At 36.8% G+C, this 17,142-nt stretch overlaps 1 protein-coding gene across 2 annotated transcripts in view; it reads right to left on the bottom strand.

Annotated features, from left to right (window-relative positions):
- Positions 1–14,279, bottom strand: part of LOC141426537 (transcription factor Clamp-like) — a 21,379-nt gene extending 7,100 nt beyond the window's left edge. The window contains exons 1-9 of one of the 2 annotated variants that reach the window (XM_074085527.1): positions 14,119–14,279; positions 13,565–13,772; positions 8,246–8,558; positions 7,939–8,064; positions 7,239–7,385; positions 6,307–6,441; positions 4,740–5,043; positions 3,438–3,528; positions 1,667–1,743 (exon numbers count right to left, since the gene is read on the bottom strand). In XM_074085527.1, coding sequence (XP_073941628.1) covers positions 1,667–1,743; positions 3,438–3,528; positions 4,740–5,043; positions 6,307–6,441; positions 7,239–7,385; positions 7,939–8,064; positions 8,246–8,558; positions 13,565–13,711 — 1,340 coding nt within the window. In that variant the 5' untranslated portion in view covers positions 13,712–13,772; positions 14,119–14,279. The remainder of the gene's footprint in view (positions 1–1,666; positions 1,744–3,437; positions 3,529–4,739; positions 5,044–6,306; positions 6,442–7,238; positions 7,386–7,938; positions 8,065–8,245; positions 8,559–13,564; positions 13,773–14,118) is intronic. The other variant, XM_074085535.1, reaches the window with a different exon arrangement.
- Between the last annotated feature and the right edge of the window lie 2,863 nt (positions 14,280–17,142).

The raw sequence follows: 17,142 nt of genomic DNA on the forward strand, positions 1-17,142 counted from the left end.
TTTGGAAATATTTCGTCGTCCATGTAATTTATTAGACGAATCGATATTTTAATACGAAAAATTTAATTTTTTATCCCATCTCTCGCTTTTTCGTGTTGAAGTGAAATGACAGATCAAAGTAAAGTTCAAATATTGGAATTTAGTGAGTAGACCCAACACTGTACTCAGCATTAAAAAAAAAATTAATAAGTTACTTTGTCTCACGGAGTGAGCAAAATGCGATTTTGCTCACTAATTTCTCATAGCAAAACCTGCCTGTATGAGGTGCTGACGTGCAACAAGAGAGCAAAGTTGTTTTTTGTTGCGAGTGTTGATTTTGAATCCCGAGCAAGCGTCAGGGAGTGATTCTAGGTTAGAATCCTGAGAACAGCAAGGGATTCAAATACACGAGATGCAAAAAAACTTTGGTCTCGTGTGACACATACAATTTTTCACCTCAGCAGCGAGAACATAATTTAAATGTAACATAAGAATAAAATCACATACCTACCTGTTTACAAAACAAACACATTTTTTTAAAATTAAATCCGATTTTTAAGAAACAAACATAATAATCACATTTAAAACCATAAAAAAGTGTCCAGTAGATATAATACAAAACTCATACTCATAACATGCATTGTAATTTGATCTTGTACTAATGTCACACTTATTTTTTAATACTGCAAAAAGACGATACAGCCGTGTTCATAATAGAATCCAATGTCGTAATGCTGGTCATTACCTATAGTTTTTGAACGCATAATTGAGGATTTACTATATGGGTGTAGATAAACATAATTTGTAAGTGTAAATATTTTTTCTCAAACATGACATGAAATATTGACGTTGTGTTACAAATAATAGGCTGAGAAGTATCGCGATGCAGGCGCTTGTGACTCGCCTGCTTGCGCGCGGTCACTCTAGCGGCCTACAAAGATATTTCATACAAGTTTGCAGGCCGCTGGCCGGCAATGCGACCGTCTTTTGTTTCAACGCGCGCTCTACGACACGGCGCACGCCCAGCAGCACCCGCCCCGCAGCCGCCGGCGCCGTCCCAGCAGCCAGCGCGACACGCGCGCACACAACAGGGCGACCAGACTAGCGTCCCGCCAGCTCGATTTCTTGTTTTTTTTATGACATGTTTGAGAAAAGCACTATACAAGCCTCGGCCGGAACGTGGGGTTGCCGGCCTCGCATCCCTATCCGCTTCTGTATCTGCTTGGCCGGCAACCAACCCCCTACTTCCCAGCCTCTACAGTAATGTATTATTTCTCAAAAATGGTATGAATTGTTGCCATTGCGTCATCAAAAATGTCGTAGAAAGTAACGAATCCAGGAGACTAGCTGCTAGTGTAAAGCTAGCAGGAAGTAAGTATGAAATCTACTTCCTGGACAGTAACGGTAATCACCATCAACCATCATCATTTTCGAGAAAAGTACTATACAAGCTTCGACAAGTAATCGCCATCCTGGCCTCGTATCAAATTTCTACTCGTCCAGGATGGCTTACTTACTGGTCTCTGCAGTAATGTACTATTATATGATTTTGCTCTTGTGATAAACATAAGAGTATTTCTGAAACTATAGAAAAAAAGCGAAACGCGTTCTAGGAGAAGACAGTTATGGCACATCTAGTGCCTACTTGTTTAGATTTCTGTGGTAGAGGGTTATGCTGTGTACTTACTTATACGGCTTCTCGCCTGTGTGAATGCGACGATGATTCCATAAAGTGGCGTGTCTTGCGAAGCCCTTGTCGCATACCTGCAATCATTCGTAATCTTAAAGAATTGCAAGGAGTTATAAATACAGCCTGTCTGCCTCTCTGCCTGTCTTCAGTGTGAATCGGCGTTTTATAGATAGATATGTCAGCGGCCGATCGTAAAATCCGCCAGATCACGAAATTAATTTCATGATATGCCTAAACGTCACTCGGCAAAACGTTGAACTTACGTATGTTTTAGATTGGCGCCAAGTCTAGCGTTTCGGCTCCATTTTACGTTAAATTAAACTAGCTTTTACCCGGCTTCGCAGTCCTTACCAATCGACTATCCCAGCCTTGTTATTTCGTTGTTTCCATATCATGATAAAAAGTGGCTAGAATTCTAATGCTATCTACTAAACTAGCCAAGAATCCCATGATAAAATACTATGGCGCCAGCTACCTAATCAAATTTCATGACTAGCGTGGAGATTTTTCCCATGATCGGGATAAAAAGCCTAATTCCAGAGTCAGCTATCTCATACCAAATTCAGGTCATAAGCGGTTATTGAGTTTTTAATCCCGTGGATATGCCGGTTATTTCAAACGTCCGCTACCTAGCAATCAAATTCATGAAATGGCGCCTATCCCGTGGAATCGGATTGATAACAAAGCCTATGGAAGTTCAGTGATCTCATCCAATTTTAGCCGTTTCGTGAAAGGCAAACACACACTCATTATCCATACTCCAAACTTTCGGATATTGTAATAAAATGCAAACACACAATCAAGATTACAGATAAATCAGTCCGCACTAAAAAGTCAACATTTCATACGAGTATTGTTTCTGTGCGCTGCAGTAGTGCACAAGAGCCATGGCTCAGTGATCAACATATGTATACATAAAAAGAAGAAATATACTATAAAAATAAAACAAACAGTATAAACGCAAAATAAGTAGCTCCATTTTTAGTCTTGGGAAAGGAGTTAAGTACGCAGTGTTAATGCTGGGGTGCCCAATATTATGTTTTGCCGTTGCTCCGTTCCGATGAGTTTTTGTGCCCAGCTAGTTTGAGTTTGTTATTTTTCGTCATTCGAATCTCTCGCGAAAAACACCAGTTGGAAGCCATGAAGCTTTACAAAAGACAAAAAGATCTTTTAATGTCAATCAAGGAGCGTTACATTAAAAGGAAATTGAAATACGTTTGGATGTCATCAACACTCCTGACGACTATAGCTGCCACCATTTCATGCTGATCGATACATATATCGTCATTTTCACGTATCACGTACGGCGAATATTCGTGCTAATGCGATGTGTTTAGACAAATGTTCGCAAATATTATAAAACGGGTTTATCGCGATCAACTTTAACTGCGCGGCCATATTACAGCCGGCGGCCTACGACCTTTATTGCCGCGATAAACTGCAAAATGACGATGTATAGGAATTAGAACACTAATGTGCATAAGCTCTATTTTTTGTTAAACATTAGTAATGTCTCATTTATAGCGGACTGACACAGATTTGTCCTCTAAGAGGAACAGTCAATCAGTTATTAAGTTTTATTTTGAAATAAAAACAATAGGGAATATGCATGAAACAACTTTTGTCTTAAATAATTTAACTTAATAGAAAACCGGGAAACCCATTTTTTTGTAGCCTAAGTAAAGCTGGCCGATTTATGTATGTGCATCATGCATGGTAGTGTGGTGTACCTTGTTTAGGCACAATATTTGAATTAACAAATTCTCACCTCACACACGTACGGTTTTTCCCCGGAATGCGTTCGTTCGTGGTTTTTCAAATGCGGCGACTGTGAAAACTGCATACCACATGTGTTGCACCTGTTTAAACAAAATTTTAAACTAAAAAAGTAGCACTGATGACGTCAGTAGTGGCCTGGTTCGGGTTTTTAACTTGTCCTGTTTTTTTGTTGTTGTTGGGTCAAATCTTGCAAGTTAATTTTAACCCAGTTCCAGTGGCCGGATTGACTTTTTTTTTATATACCACGTCGGCAGTTGGATGACAGATCAGATGTAAGATCGGTACGATTAACCATTGAAGAATTCCGTCCTGCGGAGACGATCCTGGCCGGACTACCAGGATGTCACTACCAGATTATTATATTGTCACGCAATTTACACAAGTATTCCAAATTTCAAGCCAATCCGACTACTAGAAGTTGGTCGATAACTTGCAAGATTTGATTACAGACAGACATATAATGGGACAGGTGAAACTATTTATCTCTCACAGGGCAAAATGTAATTTTCATCACACTTGCTCGTAAACAGTGTCGTAACATGCAGGCTACCTTGGTTGCAACCCCCCAAATAAAACCCTCGACCTTAATGTACTTGTCATGAAACTGAAATCCAAGGTCGGTAAAGGAGTCAATGCCCGTACTGATGCTGCTGCGCCATGCGCGCGCTGCTGCAGGACCACACGCATACGCACAGGCGCATGCTGCGGGGGCGAGGCGGCGCTACCAGGAGCGTAGCCTAAGGTATCGCCAATATTTGGAAGAATTTTATTTCTAATATACTCTCGTTCGTAATTCCTTATTTACCGCCCTTAAGACACAATGTACTATTGAACAACCACCTTGGCTCCCTGTAGGTGTAAAATGAGAACAAATCTTCCCTGCAAGCATCTCCTGTCTCAATCCCTGTTTGGAGATTTTTAACCCAGTGTTCACTTTTCCGTAAAATATTCTAAACTTTTTCTGTTGTGTATCTGTCTTTTTCTGTTTTTTTTTTGGTTTTGCCTTTACCCTTGTGATGTGTTTACAAAAAAGTGATGCGTTTACAAAATATCTCCAATTAACTTTTATCTAAACAAGCTGTATTAAAATTAATCCGGAATCATTCAACCGCTTGTTGGTTTAGTATGCATGATTCAACGTCACTCTGAACGTTTTTCATGAGATTTTTTGATTCAACACAGTCATTCTGTTGCTGTTCAAGGAAACTTACCCAATGCCCCAATCATCTGAAATATTCAGCATTAATTTCTAAACACAGTATACAGATTGTGTATGTATAATTTTAATTACCTATACGGTTTTTCTCCAGTGTGTATTCTCGAATGGTTTTTAAGATACACAGCCTTGGCGAAAGCAATGCCACAAATACCACATTTAAAGTTTTTCTCGCCAGAGTGCAGTTTCTTATGCGACCACAGCGACGAATATCTTGAGAAGGAGCCACCGCATATATTGCAATGGAATGGCTTATCTGTATTACTCTGATTAAGTTTATTCTTGTTGCCGCCTACAAATATGATTCCTGAGCCGTTGCAGTTTTGACATTTTGTAACTGATGCCAAGTTTCTCTTTTTAACTGGATGGTGGCCAGGTACTGGAACAAAAAAAAAGTGGATTGATGCAAGGAACACAAATTTTGTATTAAATAATTTAATGTGATGAAACTGGAAAATTAAACAGGGGAAGCTCGATTTCAACAAAAATTTACACTTTAAAGTTGAATATTTCGCAAACAGATTACTGAATAGAAAAATTGTCTTAGCAACCCCCGAATGGTTTTAAAATCCCTATGCAACGATACCCCACAACACAATATAGGGTTAGTCGAGAAAAATAATCACCCCCCCCTTACATATATGGGAGGTACCCTAAAAAAAATTTTTCCCTTTTTTTATTGTACCACTGTCGTCGTGACTTATATGTATATTCATGTCAAATTACAGCTTTCTAGTAGCGGTCTCTGAGCTTACCCGCGGACAGACAGACGGACAAACATGGCGAAACTATAAGGGTTCCTAGTTGACTACGGAACTCTAAAAACGAAATGTAGTCACAGTTTAAAAACCGGCCAAGAGCGTGTCGGACACGCCCGAAATAGGGTTCCGTAGCCATTACGAAAAAATAAGTAATATTTTTCTAAGGATTTCGTATTTTGTACGGAATATTCCAAGTTTAGGTATATTTTATACCTTAGGCTGCTATTTACTCTTAAACTACTTATAATTCTCAAGAAAACTTAACCGTTATAGTTTTCCTTATAAGTTTGATATATGTACTTACTACGATCCTGATTTTTTTCAAATTTTTCCACCCACTGGTTTAGATTTTAAAGTTGAATATTTTGCAAACAAATCACTGAATCGAGAAATCGTTTCAGCAACCCCCTAATGGTTTTAAAAGACCTATTCAACGATACCCCATACTACAAGGTTGGATGAGAAAAAAAAAAACACTCGCACTTTATGTATATGGGAGGTACTCTAAAAAAATTGTTTTTGAATTTTATATTGTACCATTATGTCGGCATAGTTTACATATATATTCGTGCAAAATGACAGCTTTCTCTTTCTAGCATTGATAGTCCGTGAGCAAAGCCGCGGACGGACAGACAGACACATGGCATTTTGGCTACGGAACCCTAAAAAGTCCATATCTTCGTTGCTTAGTAACTTATTTAAAAAAAAACTTTCACAACTTGGCTTGAAGAAATAAAAAGAATGCTTGCTTGCATATTCTCTATTACTTGGCCAGGTATCAACATTCTAAGCTACGATATGATTATGACTAGCATTTGTTTTTGTTGAAAATCATTCCCCCAAAAAGTCATCTAAACAAATTGAAAGTAAATGTTTCTTACGAGGCTTTTGCTGTTGTGTCTGTTGTTGTGGTTGGGTAGTGGCGAGCGGGTCTGAAGTCGGCTGCACTCCGCTCACGCCGCCCACCTCGAACTTCACGTTGTCCTCGGAAGTTACGAATATTTGGGTTGCATTCACTATCGGACATAAAATTATCATTACATTAAATAGGAATTCAGTGATGAATAGGAATTAGAAATATGAAATCACGTTCGAGTTCGAAAGCTTAGGGAACAAAAATGAATTATAATTAACAGTACACTCAGGACTCGGGACTTATCAAGACTTAAATATTGCCATAGGTTACATTAAACTTTCGGCCACATACAGTTGATCATGTTCACGAGTACACTGAATTGTACACACACACACAACACTAACAAAATCTGGTGATTTTCGAAAAAAACTACATATATGTGGTAAATAGATAAAACCCAAAAGGAAATGTAATGACAAACACAGTGATGCAGCTATACAGCCTGCATATATATATATAATATATATATATATATATATATATGTGTGTGTGTGTGTGTGTGTGTGTGTGTGTGTGTGTGAAAAGTGAGACATAATTATTTTTATACATTTTTTTTATTCGACTTATTTGAAGTAGGTACTATTGATGCTAGCAAACACATTTGAGTAGATAATATAATAATGCATAGTGGGAGAACTTATTTGTAACGGGCGCCTGTCGTAATAATGTCAAATTTCAACAATAGAATAAAAACATAAAATTTGCTTTTATCAGCTGCTTATTACATCATCTATTTTGTATAATAGTATGTCACTATTACACTACTATAGTGGCGCCACTCTCAAGCGATTGATTTTCAACTCTCCAAGACCTGTCACTTTTATAAACAGTGTATTAAAAAAATTTAGCTCTCCTAACTAGATAATGGCCTGTTATCATTATTTTATTAATACATACTCTGATTGTTTCTCTGTTGTTCAACCGAATCTTGCGCGATGCAGTTTTCGCAGCGTATGAGTTTAGGCCCTTTTCTTTTAGGGTTACTTGTGATGGGTCCTCCACATGTAATACATTTTTGCACTTTGTCCACCAATATTGGTTTGGCTGAAAGAAAAAATAGAATTGATAATTATTCAGCAGTTCTAAGTTCGATAATTTTCGTAAACTGTTTTTTTTTTTTAATTTACTGAAGTTTTTTTTTTGTGACTAGTTTTCGGTTCTTCATTATTGTAATATCATCAGGGCTACAGACACAGACGCCACCACATCAATGGTAGGTGCTCAAAAATGACTGAACATACATGGGATTGACAACACAGTCATATTCAGATATATATTTGAGCACCTAGACAGCTTTGATGCTGATGAGGGCGGTATGACAAATTTCAAGTTTATTCAACCATTGGAAACAGGTCAAAACATACTTGAAAGACTTAAAACAAATAAAAAACACAAAGTGAAGCTAAATAAAAGTTTTTTTTTTAACTGGATTTCTGTAACAGTTTTATACCGCCTTTAGTATACTCGCTAATCATATAAAAATTAACCCATTTCCAGGCCCCGCGAATTTAGATTTGCTACCACAAAATAATTTATAGTTTTATGTTGTTTACCTAGGCGGGATTAAAATATTATTTATAAGTAAGAAGTAACATACTATCTTGCAGCTGCACATGATGTTGTTGTTGCTCAGTGGAGTCCGAAGACAGAATTTGTATGTGAGGGGGCATGGAGACTTCATTACCGCCGCTCACACCCGTTGCTACGACGGTTATGTTGCCTTCTGAAATATAACGTCATTTTCATACAAAACAAAAGAAGGTCTGAGGATCTTAAATAAGTTACCAAAAAATTAATGGATAAGCGAACTGTTTCTTAAGAAACCAGTCTCTGGATTGGAGGCAACCACAACAGTCATAAAATGGATAACTTGATGTAAAACCTATGGGAAAATAAAAAATTACCTGAATCCTGAGCATGTATCCTTTTATGAGCGTTTAGTAGTGTAAGATGTCCAAACATGAGTCCACAGACATCACATTTGAAACTTATATTTGATATGGAATTCTGTATTCCATTTGGAGCAATCTGCATTTGATTGACCAGGGCGTAGTTGTATGAGAAAGGTTGTGCTATGTAACACGTCTTGTCATCACTGGTGGTCAGTTGGGCAATGTTGACTCCGCCTGACACCCCACCGGAGCCACTGGTGTTTCCCGAACCAATTTTACCAATCATGTTCACGTTAGTAGTAGTGTAGCAGAATGTAGGAAACTCCTGAGAAAACACAAATAAAAGCTATTGAATAGTGAATGGCAGGGTTAAATGCAATTACACAAAGCGTAGATAGTAAATATGCAATATCGTATCAACCAACTGCCACCATAATTTTTGTGATTACAATAATACTGTATGGCTCTACTTCACAACTCAACTGAAAATTAATTCATTTGCTACAGTAAGAATCAATTTGCATGGAAAAAATATTTTGTGCCCAATGAACCAAAATATGGATGTAAGATGCTAACATTTATCCCGTCATAGTAGTTGTGTTTGCGGGTTATAGACAATATAAAAACCGGTCAAGAGCGTGTCCGACACGCCCAAAATAGGGTTCCGTAGCCATTACGAAAAAGTTAAGTAATATTTTTCTGAGGATTTCATATTTTATACGGAATCTTCCAAGTTTAGGTATATTTTATACCTTAGGCTGCTATTTACTCTTAAACTACTAATAATTCTCAAGCAAACTTAGCCGTTATAGTTTTCCTTGAAAGTTTGATATACTTACTACCATCCTGTTTTTTTTCAAATTTTTCCACCCAAGTTTAATATTTCGCAAACAAATCACTGAATCGAAAAATCGTCGTAGCAAACCCCTAATGATTTTAAAAGACCTATCCAACGATATCCAACACTATTGGGTTGGATGATAAAAAAAAAACACCCCCACTTAACGCCTATGGAACGACCACAATTTTTTTTTTTTTTTAATTTTTAATTGTACTATTTTGTCGGCATAGTTTACATATATATCTGTGCAAAATTACAGCTTTCTAGCATGAAGAGTCCCTGAGCAAAGCCGCGGACGGACAGACAGACATGGCGATACTATAAGGGTTCCGTTTTTGCCATTTTGGCTCCGGAACCTTAAAAATGAGCTCTCAACAAAAAATATTTTTTCATACCACTTGCTCGTAAACAGTGTCGTAACATGCAGGCTACCTTGCTTGCAACCCCCCAAATAAAACCCTCGATCTTAATGTGCTCTTCATGAAACCCGTGGTCGGTAAATGAGTTATTGCGCGTAAAAATTTTCTTGTCATGAAACCCAAGGTCGGTAAATGAGTCAATGTGCGTACTGCTGCGCCGGGTCCGTGCATGCTGTGGGAGGGGGAGGGGGAGGGCGGCGCTGCCAAGAGCGCAGCCCCAGGTATCGCCAATATTTTTTCTTTTAGAAATAAAAATTTTACTCGCAAATGTGATGAAAAACATTGTATGTCGCACGGGCGGTACTAGAATTACGAACATCGACTCATTAAAGCCCTCAGTCTAGACTCTCGTTCGTAATTCCTTATTTACCGCCCTTAAGACACAATGTACTATTATCAAACGTTTATTCCTGTGACCTTAATTTTTGCCAATGCTTTTCAAACAAGATACAGCGGTTAAAACGCTTGGAGTTATTTATCGGTACTTATATAATAAGAGACTAATTTTGTGTTTGTAAGTAAGTTAGTAATATTAAGGGGTTAGGTGGGTTTGAAAAATTCAAAAAAATCGTTTTTTTTGTCTTATGTTTAAAATATTCTCCTAAAATTTCAAATTGATCCAAGTAAAATTCTAAGAGATACCCCCTCCGGAAGTTCCGCCAATCAGGCCACGTCAGTGCAGCGCTTCGTCTCTTAAACGCGTTTATCACAACACTTTTTTTTAAGTCGGTGGACACGATTTCTCGAAAAGTTATGAAGCGATTTTGTTCAAATTTTGCACACATCTTTGTAATAACATTATCTAGTCATTGAACGAAGGTTTTTCATTTTTATTTTATTACAACTAATTTTTTGGAGCCAATATATGGCAAAAATTTGACCAAAAAATGTTTTTTTTTTGTTTAGTCGGTCAAAAATTCAATTTTATTTTCCATCGTCTAATAACGAGATTTATCAATGTACTAACGACATATTTTTGGTTTTTTGGATTTTAGATGAACCAATAATGAGTTATGCTGTCCATGGTAAGAGCTTTTTTTTTGAGACATCAAGGGAGATGAGGTACCAACGGATGAGTTTTCGGAATTAAAAAAAAGATCACAAAATACTAAGAATACCCTTTTTTTGAACCTCTGAAACCCACCTAACCCCTTAAGCCATACATCTGAAAGAGACATTTATTTATTGCGTTGCAGAAACATGAAAGTAAACTGTTGTGATTGCATATTTTAAAAATTAGGTAATATACACCAGTTCAGTTAAGACGGCAGGGCGAAGCCGCAGGTTAAGGCTAGTACATAAATAAATAAACAGGGCAAACTAATGAAAAGCTAAAGATTGTAATCGCTCTGCCTTAAATAGTATTTGTAGACAATCAAAAGACGAGACAGTGAGATGCTTAACACACAGCTATATATAATGTCAAGACTAGCTTTAGCTCGCGGCTTCGCCCGCGTGGAATTCGGTTATCGCGCGCTGTTCCCTCGGGAACTGTGCATTTTTCCGGGATAAAAAGTAGCCTATGTCACTCTCTGGCCCATAAAGTATCTCTATGCCAAAATTCACGTCGATCCGTCGGTCCGTTTCGACGTGAAAGACGGACAAACATACACACTTTCGCATTTATAATATTAAGTATGAATATGAATTATTAATATTATAATTTACCAAGACAAGCTTGTGTTCTGTATTTACCTGTAGGTACTGTCACCAGTACCGATATCTGCGAACAGTGTCCAGAAATATCTGATACAACTCTATTTATAGGAATAGGCATGCATGTGTATATTAGGTCAGTGTTTCTGTATGTGTAGGTATCTATTTTATCAGCTAATCCTACCAAAAATAAATGTGAAAGTTTGTGAAGATATTTGGATGTCTGTTACTCAATCACGTCTAAACCGCTGAACCGATTTAGATGAAATTCGGTATGGAGATAGTTTGAGCCCCACGGAAGGACATAGGATAGTTTTTATCCCAGAAAATTGCATAGTTCCCGTGGGATAGCGATATACGAATACTACGTAGACGGAGTCGCAGGCAACAGCTACTAAACCATATTCTTATTTTTAGAGCTGGTAGGATGTGTCAGATATTTTTGCGCGCTCCACTGTGACAGATATTAATGCAGGTGACTGTACCAATATGATCCCATAATTAGACAGGTTTTTTTTTTAAATATGCCACTCAGTGTTGATAATTACATAATTTTCATACTGTCCATTTTAAGAAAACTGTCTCAGGTAAAATTTAATGCAATGATTATTAGTTTTGATCCATGATGATAAGTATAAATTATTTGAAAGAGTAGCACATTCTGAACAGTTAGTTTAATTACTAAGTAATTAGTAATAAAATAATAATAAATGTATAATAATGTAATGTAATGTATGTATATGAAATATTAAGGACTTGTGACCTGTGGCTGTGTTCTTAATACTAATAGCAATTAACTGCATGGAATGGGAACAGCTACTCATTTATTTATAAAAAAGGCTCAGGATGACTTTGTCCACAGTCCACAGTGACTGTGTCACAGTATTTGACTATTTTGTATATGTTTTATAAATTAAAACTACACAATGCCTGTTATCGAATAGAAAAACCATTTTTAAGCTACCTTTACAAATAACAGAGTTAAAGGTTTGAAATTCAAGATTAGACAGAGAAAGACATACTGGCATGTGACGTCACACGCCAGTACCGCCATACTTGCTGCATAGAGAAAAGCGTTTGAGAGAGAGAGGTATATAGATTTTTCAAAAAATCACTATAAATCCAATTTTCAACCGATTTAAATTTTCTCTGCACTTAACACTATCTGTATATCTATATTTTCATAATAATATTAAGATATGGAAAAATCAGGAGTTGTCAAATACCGTATTCCTAAATCTTCACCTTCCTAATTCATTCACTTTCTGATATCGTCCATATCCCATTTTGTCTACATTCCTATTTTGACCACAGTGTCAACTCGTCCACTTTCTTTTATAGACCACAGTACTACTTGGTCAGCAATGCCAACTTGCCTCACAGATATGGTCAATTTAAGCATTTAAATAGAAAAATATCCCGAGACTTATTTGCGAAAAAAAGCCCCTTTTCAATAATCATTTTTTTTTTTTTAAATCATTTATAGAGCATTTATATTAGTCTGGATAATGAACGATGCAATAATGTTGACGAGTTGGCACTGTAGTCCAAATGAGACTGTTGACGAGTTGGTACTGTAGCCCACATAAGAAAGCGGACAAGATAGGAAAGTGATGATGTGATAATGTTGGCGAATCAGAACAGTAGACCATATAAGAATGAGGATTATTTAAGGTGACAAAATGGGACTGTGGATGAAGTCATCCTGAGCCGTTAATATTAGCATTGTTTATCTAAAATTCATACACAAACCTGCAATTACTGTATAAATGTACCGTGTTTCACTTATATATTACTTCAGAAATCAATAAGACAAGGCTGTGTTTATATTAACTTACTGGCAAAATTCTATAAAAATGAATTTTAGTTTGAGTTTGAATGTAATGTTGGTTTAATTTTTTTTATGTTGTAAAATATTTGGAAACTTGTTTTTTTTTCCTTTATTCCTATTTCAGCAATTATTTACTTTTGATTTTTCGGTCTATTAACTTCAATAAAATTCTGACTAAGTCATGTCCTCATACTAATGTTAGTTGTCTTTGTTTGGAAATAATATCTTTTAAATTCAATCATTAAGTGACTAAAAATAATCTATAATTTTCCTCTAATTATTACCATGACAATAGCATTATTATTTGGTCAGGTATGTTTAATTTTTAATAGTAGTAGGAAATTAAACTTTCATAGCAAAACAAATAGTTTATAAATAAGGGCAAAATTAGCAGTTTCAATTTGCTTTACAAACAAACATTCATGAATGTTTTGTATCCATAAATAATAATTAAACGAAAGAAAAAAAATAGAAATAATACTGCATACCAATACTAAGTCACAACAAAAAGAAGGAAGCAGAGCCAAACATTATACATGTTTCCACAGCATCGTCGCACAAGGCGAGGACACAAAGCATTATACCTGCTGCTGCTGCTGTGATTGTTGCGTTTGTTGCGCGTTCTTCTGTTGAGCATTCTCTATATTCTTGCCTTGCGACTTCGGCGTCGGGTGCTCTTGGTACTGCAGCGTTGGAACCGAGCCGGTTTGCACGGCATTCGTTGTGAACATTTCGCCGAACTAACTATTTACTTACATTACTAGTCATCACTCATACCTTGTATTCGCCGTACTGGAGATACAAATAATATACGGTTAATGACAAAATACGGCTAAAGCTTAAAAGCGCGGCTAATTGTAGAGAGCACGGTTATGCGAAAGAGAGACTTCAAAACACAAAGTGCGAAGGTAACGGGAAATATTTCTTATCAGTCTCCTCGGCTTGTAAAAAGATCAGATGCTATGAAAGCAGTCTCGGTGCCGAGTCAATATGTAAGAAAAGGATGACGGACTATCTACGGGCTTCAGTGCATGTAAACGGACGCCATTGTTATTGGCGAGAGACGCCGTTCTATGACCGTGCCGTGATGTATGTGAAATGATTGTTAATATCGTAATTCGGAAGATAGAAAGCTTACCTTTTCTCCTGTTTGATAATTTTCTTTGTCAATTAATCAAAACTTTAAATTTAATACGAATTACTTGCTGTCTCACTTTAAATCCCCAAATCCTCCATCTCACAAAAGAAACGAAATGGCGATACAAAATAAAATGGCGGCTACCAAGCTGACAACACGACGCACCCAATTTTTGACAACTGAATGTTGCCATAAACATATTGATTTTGGATATTATAGTAGAAAACTGAAAGGTGTTTGACGATAAAATGTACCTAGAATTGGAAAATTGGAATGTATAAAATGCTTCCGAGATGAGATGGTCCATGGACGTACTACTACTACTACCTACTACCTAAACGGGACCGAGTACTCTGAAAATACGTATAATTACAAAAATAAACCATATCACTAGGAAAGAAAGTATTTTTATTCATAGCGCCTAACATAGAAGCTAATCCACGATGAGAGGGATAGTTACAACCGATGCTATTTGTCTCGTTCTTTCATCTTGCCAGCCAATAAAATACCATTATTTAAAATCTAACGACTATGTTGACCATGATTTTTGTATTGTGTGTCCATACTGTAGTATTGTTAACTGATAATACGGGTACAAATTTCAAAATACATTTCAACTCCTTTTCCCAAAAACTATACCCGCGTGAATCCGGGGCGCGTTGACTTAAAGTAAATTTTATCTCATAAATTTTTTGATCGGATTTATGTTTATATATTAGTAATATCTTTTGAATAAAAATTTATTAAGAAATATTAAGAAAATACAAAATATCCATACGAATAATTTTGAATGGAATGTCCGATTTGAATAATTCAAAATGTAATCTACAGGTATTGAAACAGTATTCAAAATGAAATGATTTTTTTGGATAAGGATTAATGCAAAATTAGTCTGATTTTGGTCGGCATTTCTACCAACTTTTGAAACGTAAAAAAGTAGTTATAGTGACATAACTACAATAGTTGGACATAAAGTTACGAAGTTTTTTGTAGATATTGATATATCGTAGAACTTAACTTGGTGTTAAAAATACCAAAATCACTAGTGCTTGTAAAATTTCTTGATTTAAAATTTCATGCTATCACATTGAACATAATTGTTACACACAAATGAACATAATTTTTACTTAAAATTGGAATCAGAAAATGGCCAGTGGTAGGTCTAATTTTATGTTATGACCCATACTTTTATACTTACGTTAGCATTTAAGTAATCAGGAGACCCACTTGCTCGTTTGCCATCCAGTCGAATAAAAAAAAAATTAAGTGACCAAATCTTTTTTACTTACGAATGAAAAAAACCGGTTAATGATAGATTTTATCACCTTTTTTTTGTTCCTATAAGTACCTACTCTCCGCTCTAAGGGGCAAAAGATAACGAAACGAACGAACTTATATTTTTCTCTGTTTATTTAGGCAAAAGCGGCAATACGTTAATGGCGTGTATCTTAACCACCTGCGCTATGCTGATGATATAGTTAGTTATAATAGCTGAAAGTGCTGAAGACCTGCAACTCATGTTGGAGCAACTATATCAAGCGTCCCTGCGAACGGGTTTGAAGATGAACATGGACAAGACAAAAGTTATGGCGAAAGCCGATCTCACACCGAATCCAATTTCATTGAATGGACGACCGCTGGAGCAGGTACAAGAGTACACGTACCTAGGACAGGTGATAAGGTTAGGCCGGGACTCGATGATGGCTGAGATAAAAAGAAGGAAACAGTTGGGATGGGCAGCCTTCGGAAAGCTGAGCTACGTGCTGAAGTCCAAAATTCCCCAATCGTTGAAAACAAAGGTGTTTCATCAGTGCGTGCTACCGGCTATGGCGTATGCTTGTGAGACATGGACGTTGACTGCTGGGATAATCCACGAGTTGAAAGTGACGCAGCGTAACATGGAGCGAGTCATGCTCGGCATAACGCTACGCGATCGAGTCCGGAACGAGCTTATCAGAAAACGCACGAAAGTGGTCGATGTGGGACATAAAGTAGCGAAGCTGAAATGGGCCTGGGCCGGCCATGTGTGCCGACGACACGACGAACGGTGGAGCAAGTGCGTTCTGGAGTGGAGACCCCGGCTAGGGAAAAGAAATGCGGGCAGACCGCCTGCTCGATGGTCCGATGACATAGTGGAGACAGCAGGACCGGTCTGGAAGAGAGAGCCGGACAGTCGATCCGGGTGGAGAAAGGCTGCAGAGGCGTATGCCCAACGATGGGCGAAAACGCGCTGAAGAAGAAGAAGGCAAAGGCGGACCTATAATTAAATGAGTGAGTTTTGGTAAAAGAATACGAGCACTTCTAAATCGTGTCTATAATGTAAATAAATATACACGAACTTGCATAAGCAATTTTAATAACCAGTTGATAACTACACACAAAAAAGACTTTCTGTTTTCAAGTAAAACTTTAGTCTCTGCCCTTATTATTCACATTAATAACATTAGTATTCATACCTTGAACTTTTTGTATTTTTTATTTCGTAATCCATCCCTAATCCCTCGGAAATGTTCCATAGCTAATTAAAAACTTCAGTAATTATAATAAACAATTAGCAGGAAGATTGAACTTGTCTCACAAAAATCTTAGGTATGGTCACCCTATTGAAAGGGACAAAGGGTCAAAGGATCCATTCGCACCTTTAAAATTAAACTGAAATAATTCGAAATTTTCTCATTTTAAAATTCAACCATATTGTGTTTTCTTTTAAGTTTATTTTGGAAATGTGAATATTTAGAATTGTTTCAGTTTAATTTTAAAGGTGCTATCGTGGTGCTATACAATACAAGATGTTAATTAAATAACTGAAAACCAGAAAGTAGTTTGCTTAGAATCGATTACACTATGTTTTAAATTAGGTTGTGTTTGTGTTTTTAAATCCCTTATTCATTGTGCCCAGTCTAAAAGTCGACTGCAACAGGCGCCAATTAAATATTTTAGCGAGGTTGCATACTATTTCGTTAATTTAATACCTACTGGCCGGTTTGCTGTCAATGTGTTATTCTTCTAAAATCGTCAAAGTGC

This window comes from Choristoneura fumiferana, chromosome Z (genome assembly GCF_025370935.1).
Source record: "Choristoneura fumiferana chromosome Z, NRCan_CFum_1, whole genome shotgun sequence".
Lineage (NCBI taxonomy): Eukaryota > Metazoa > Arthropoda > Insecta > Lepidoptera > Tortricidae > Choristoneura > Choristoneura fumiferana.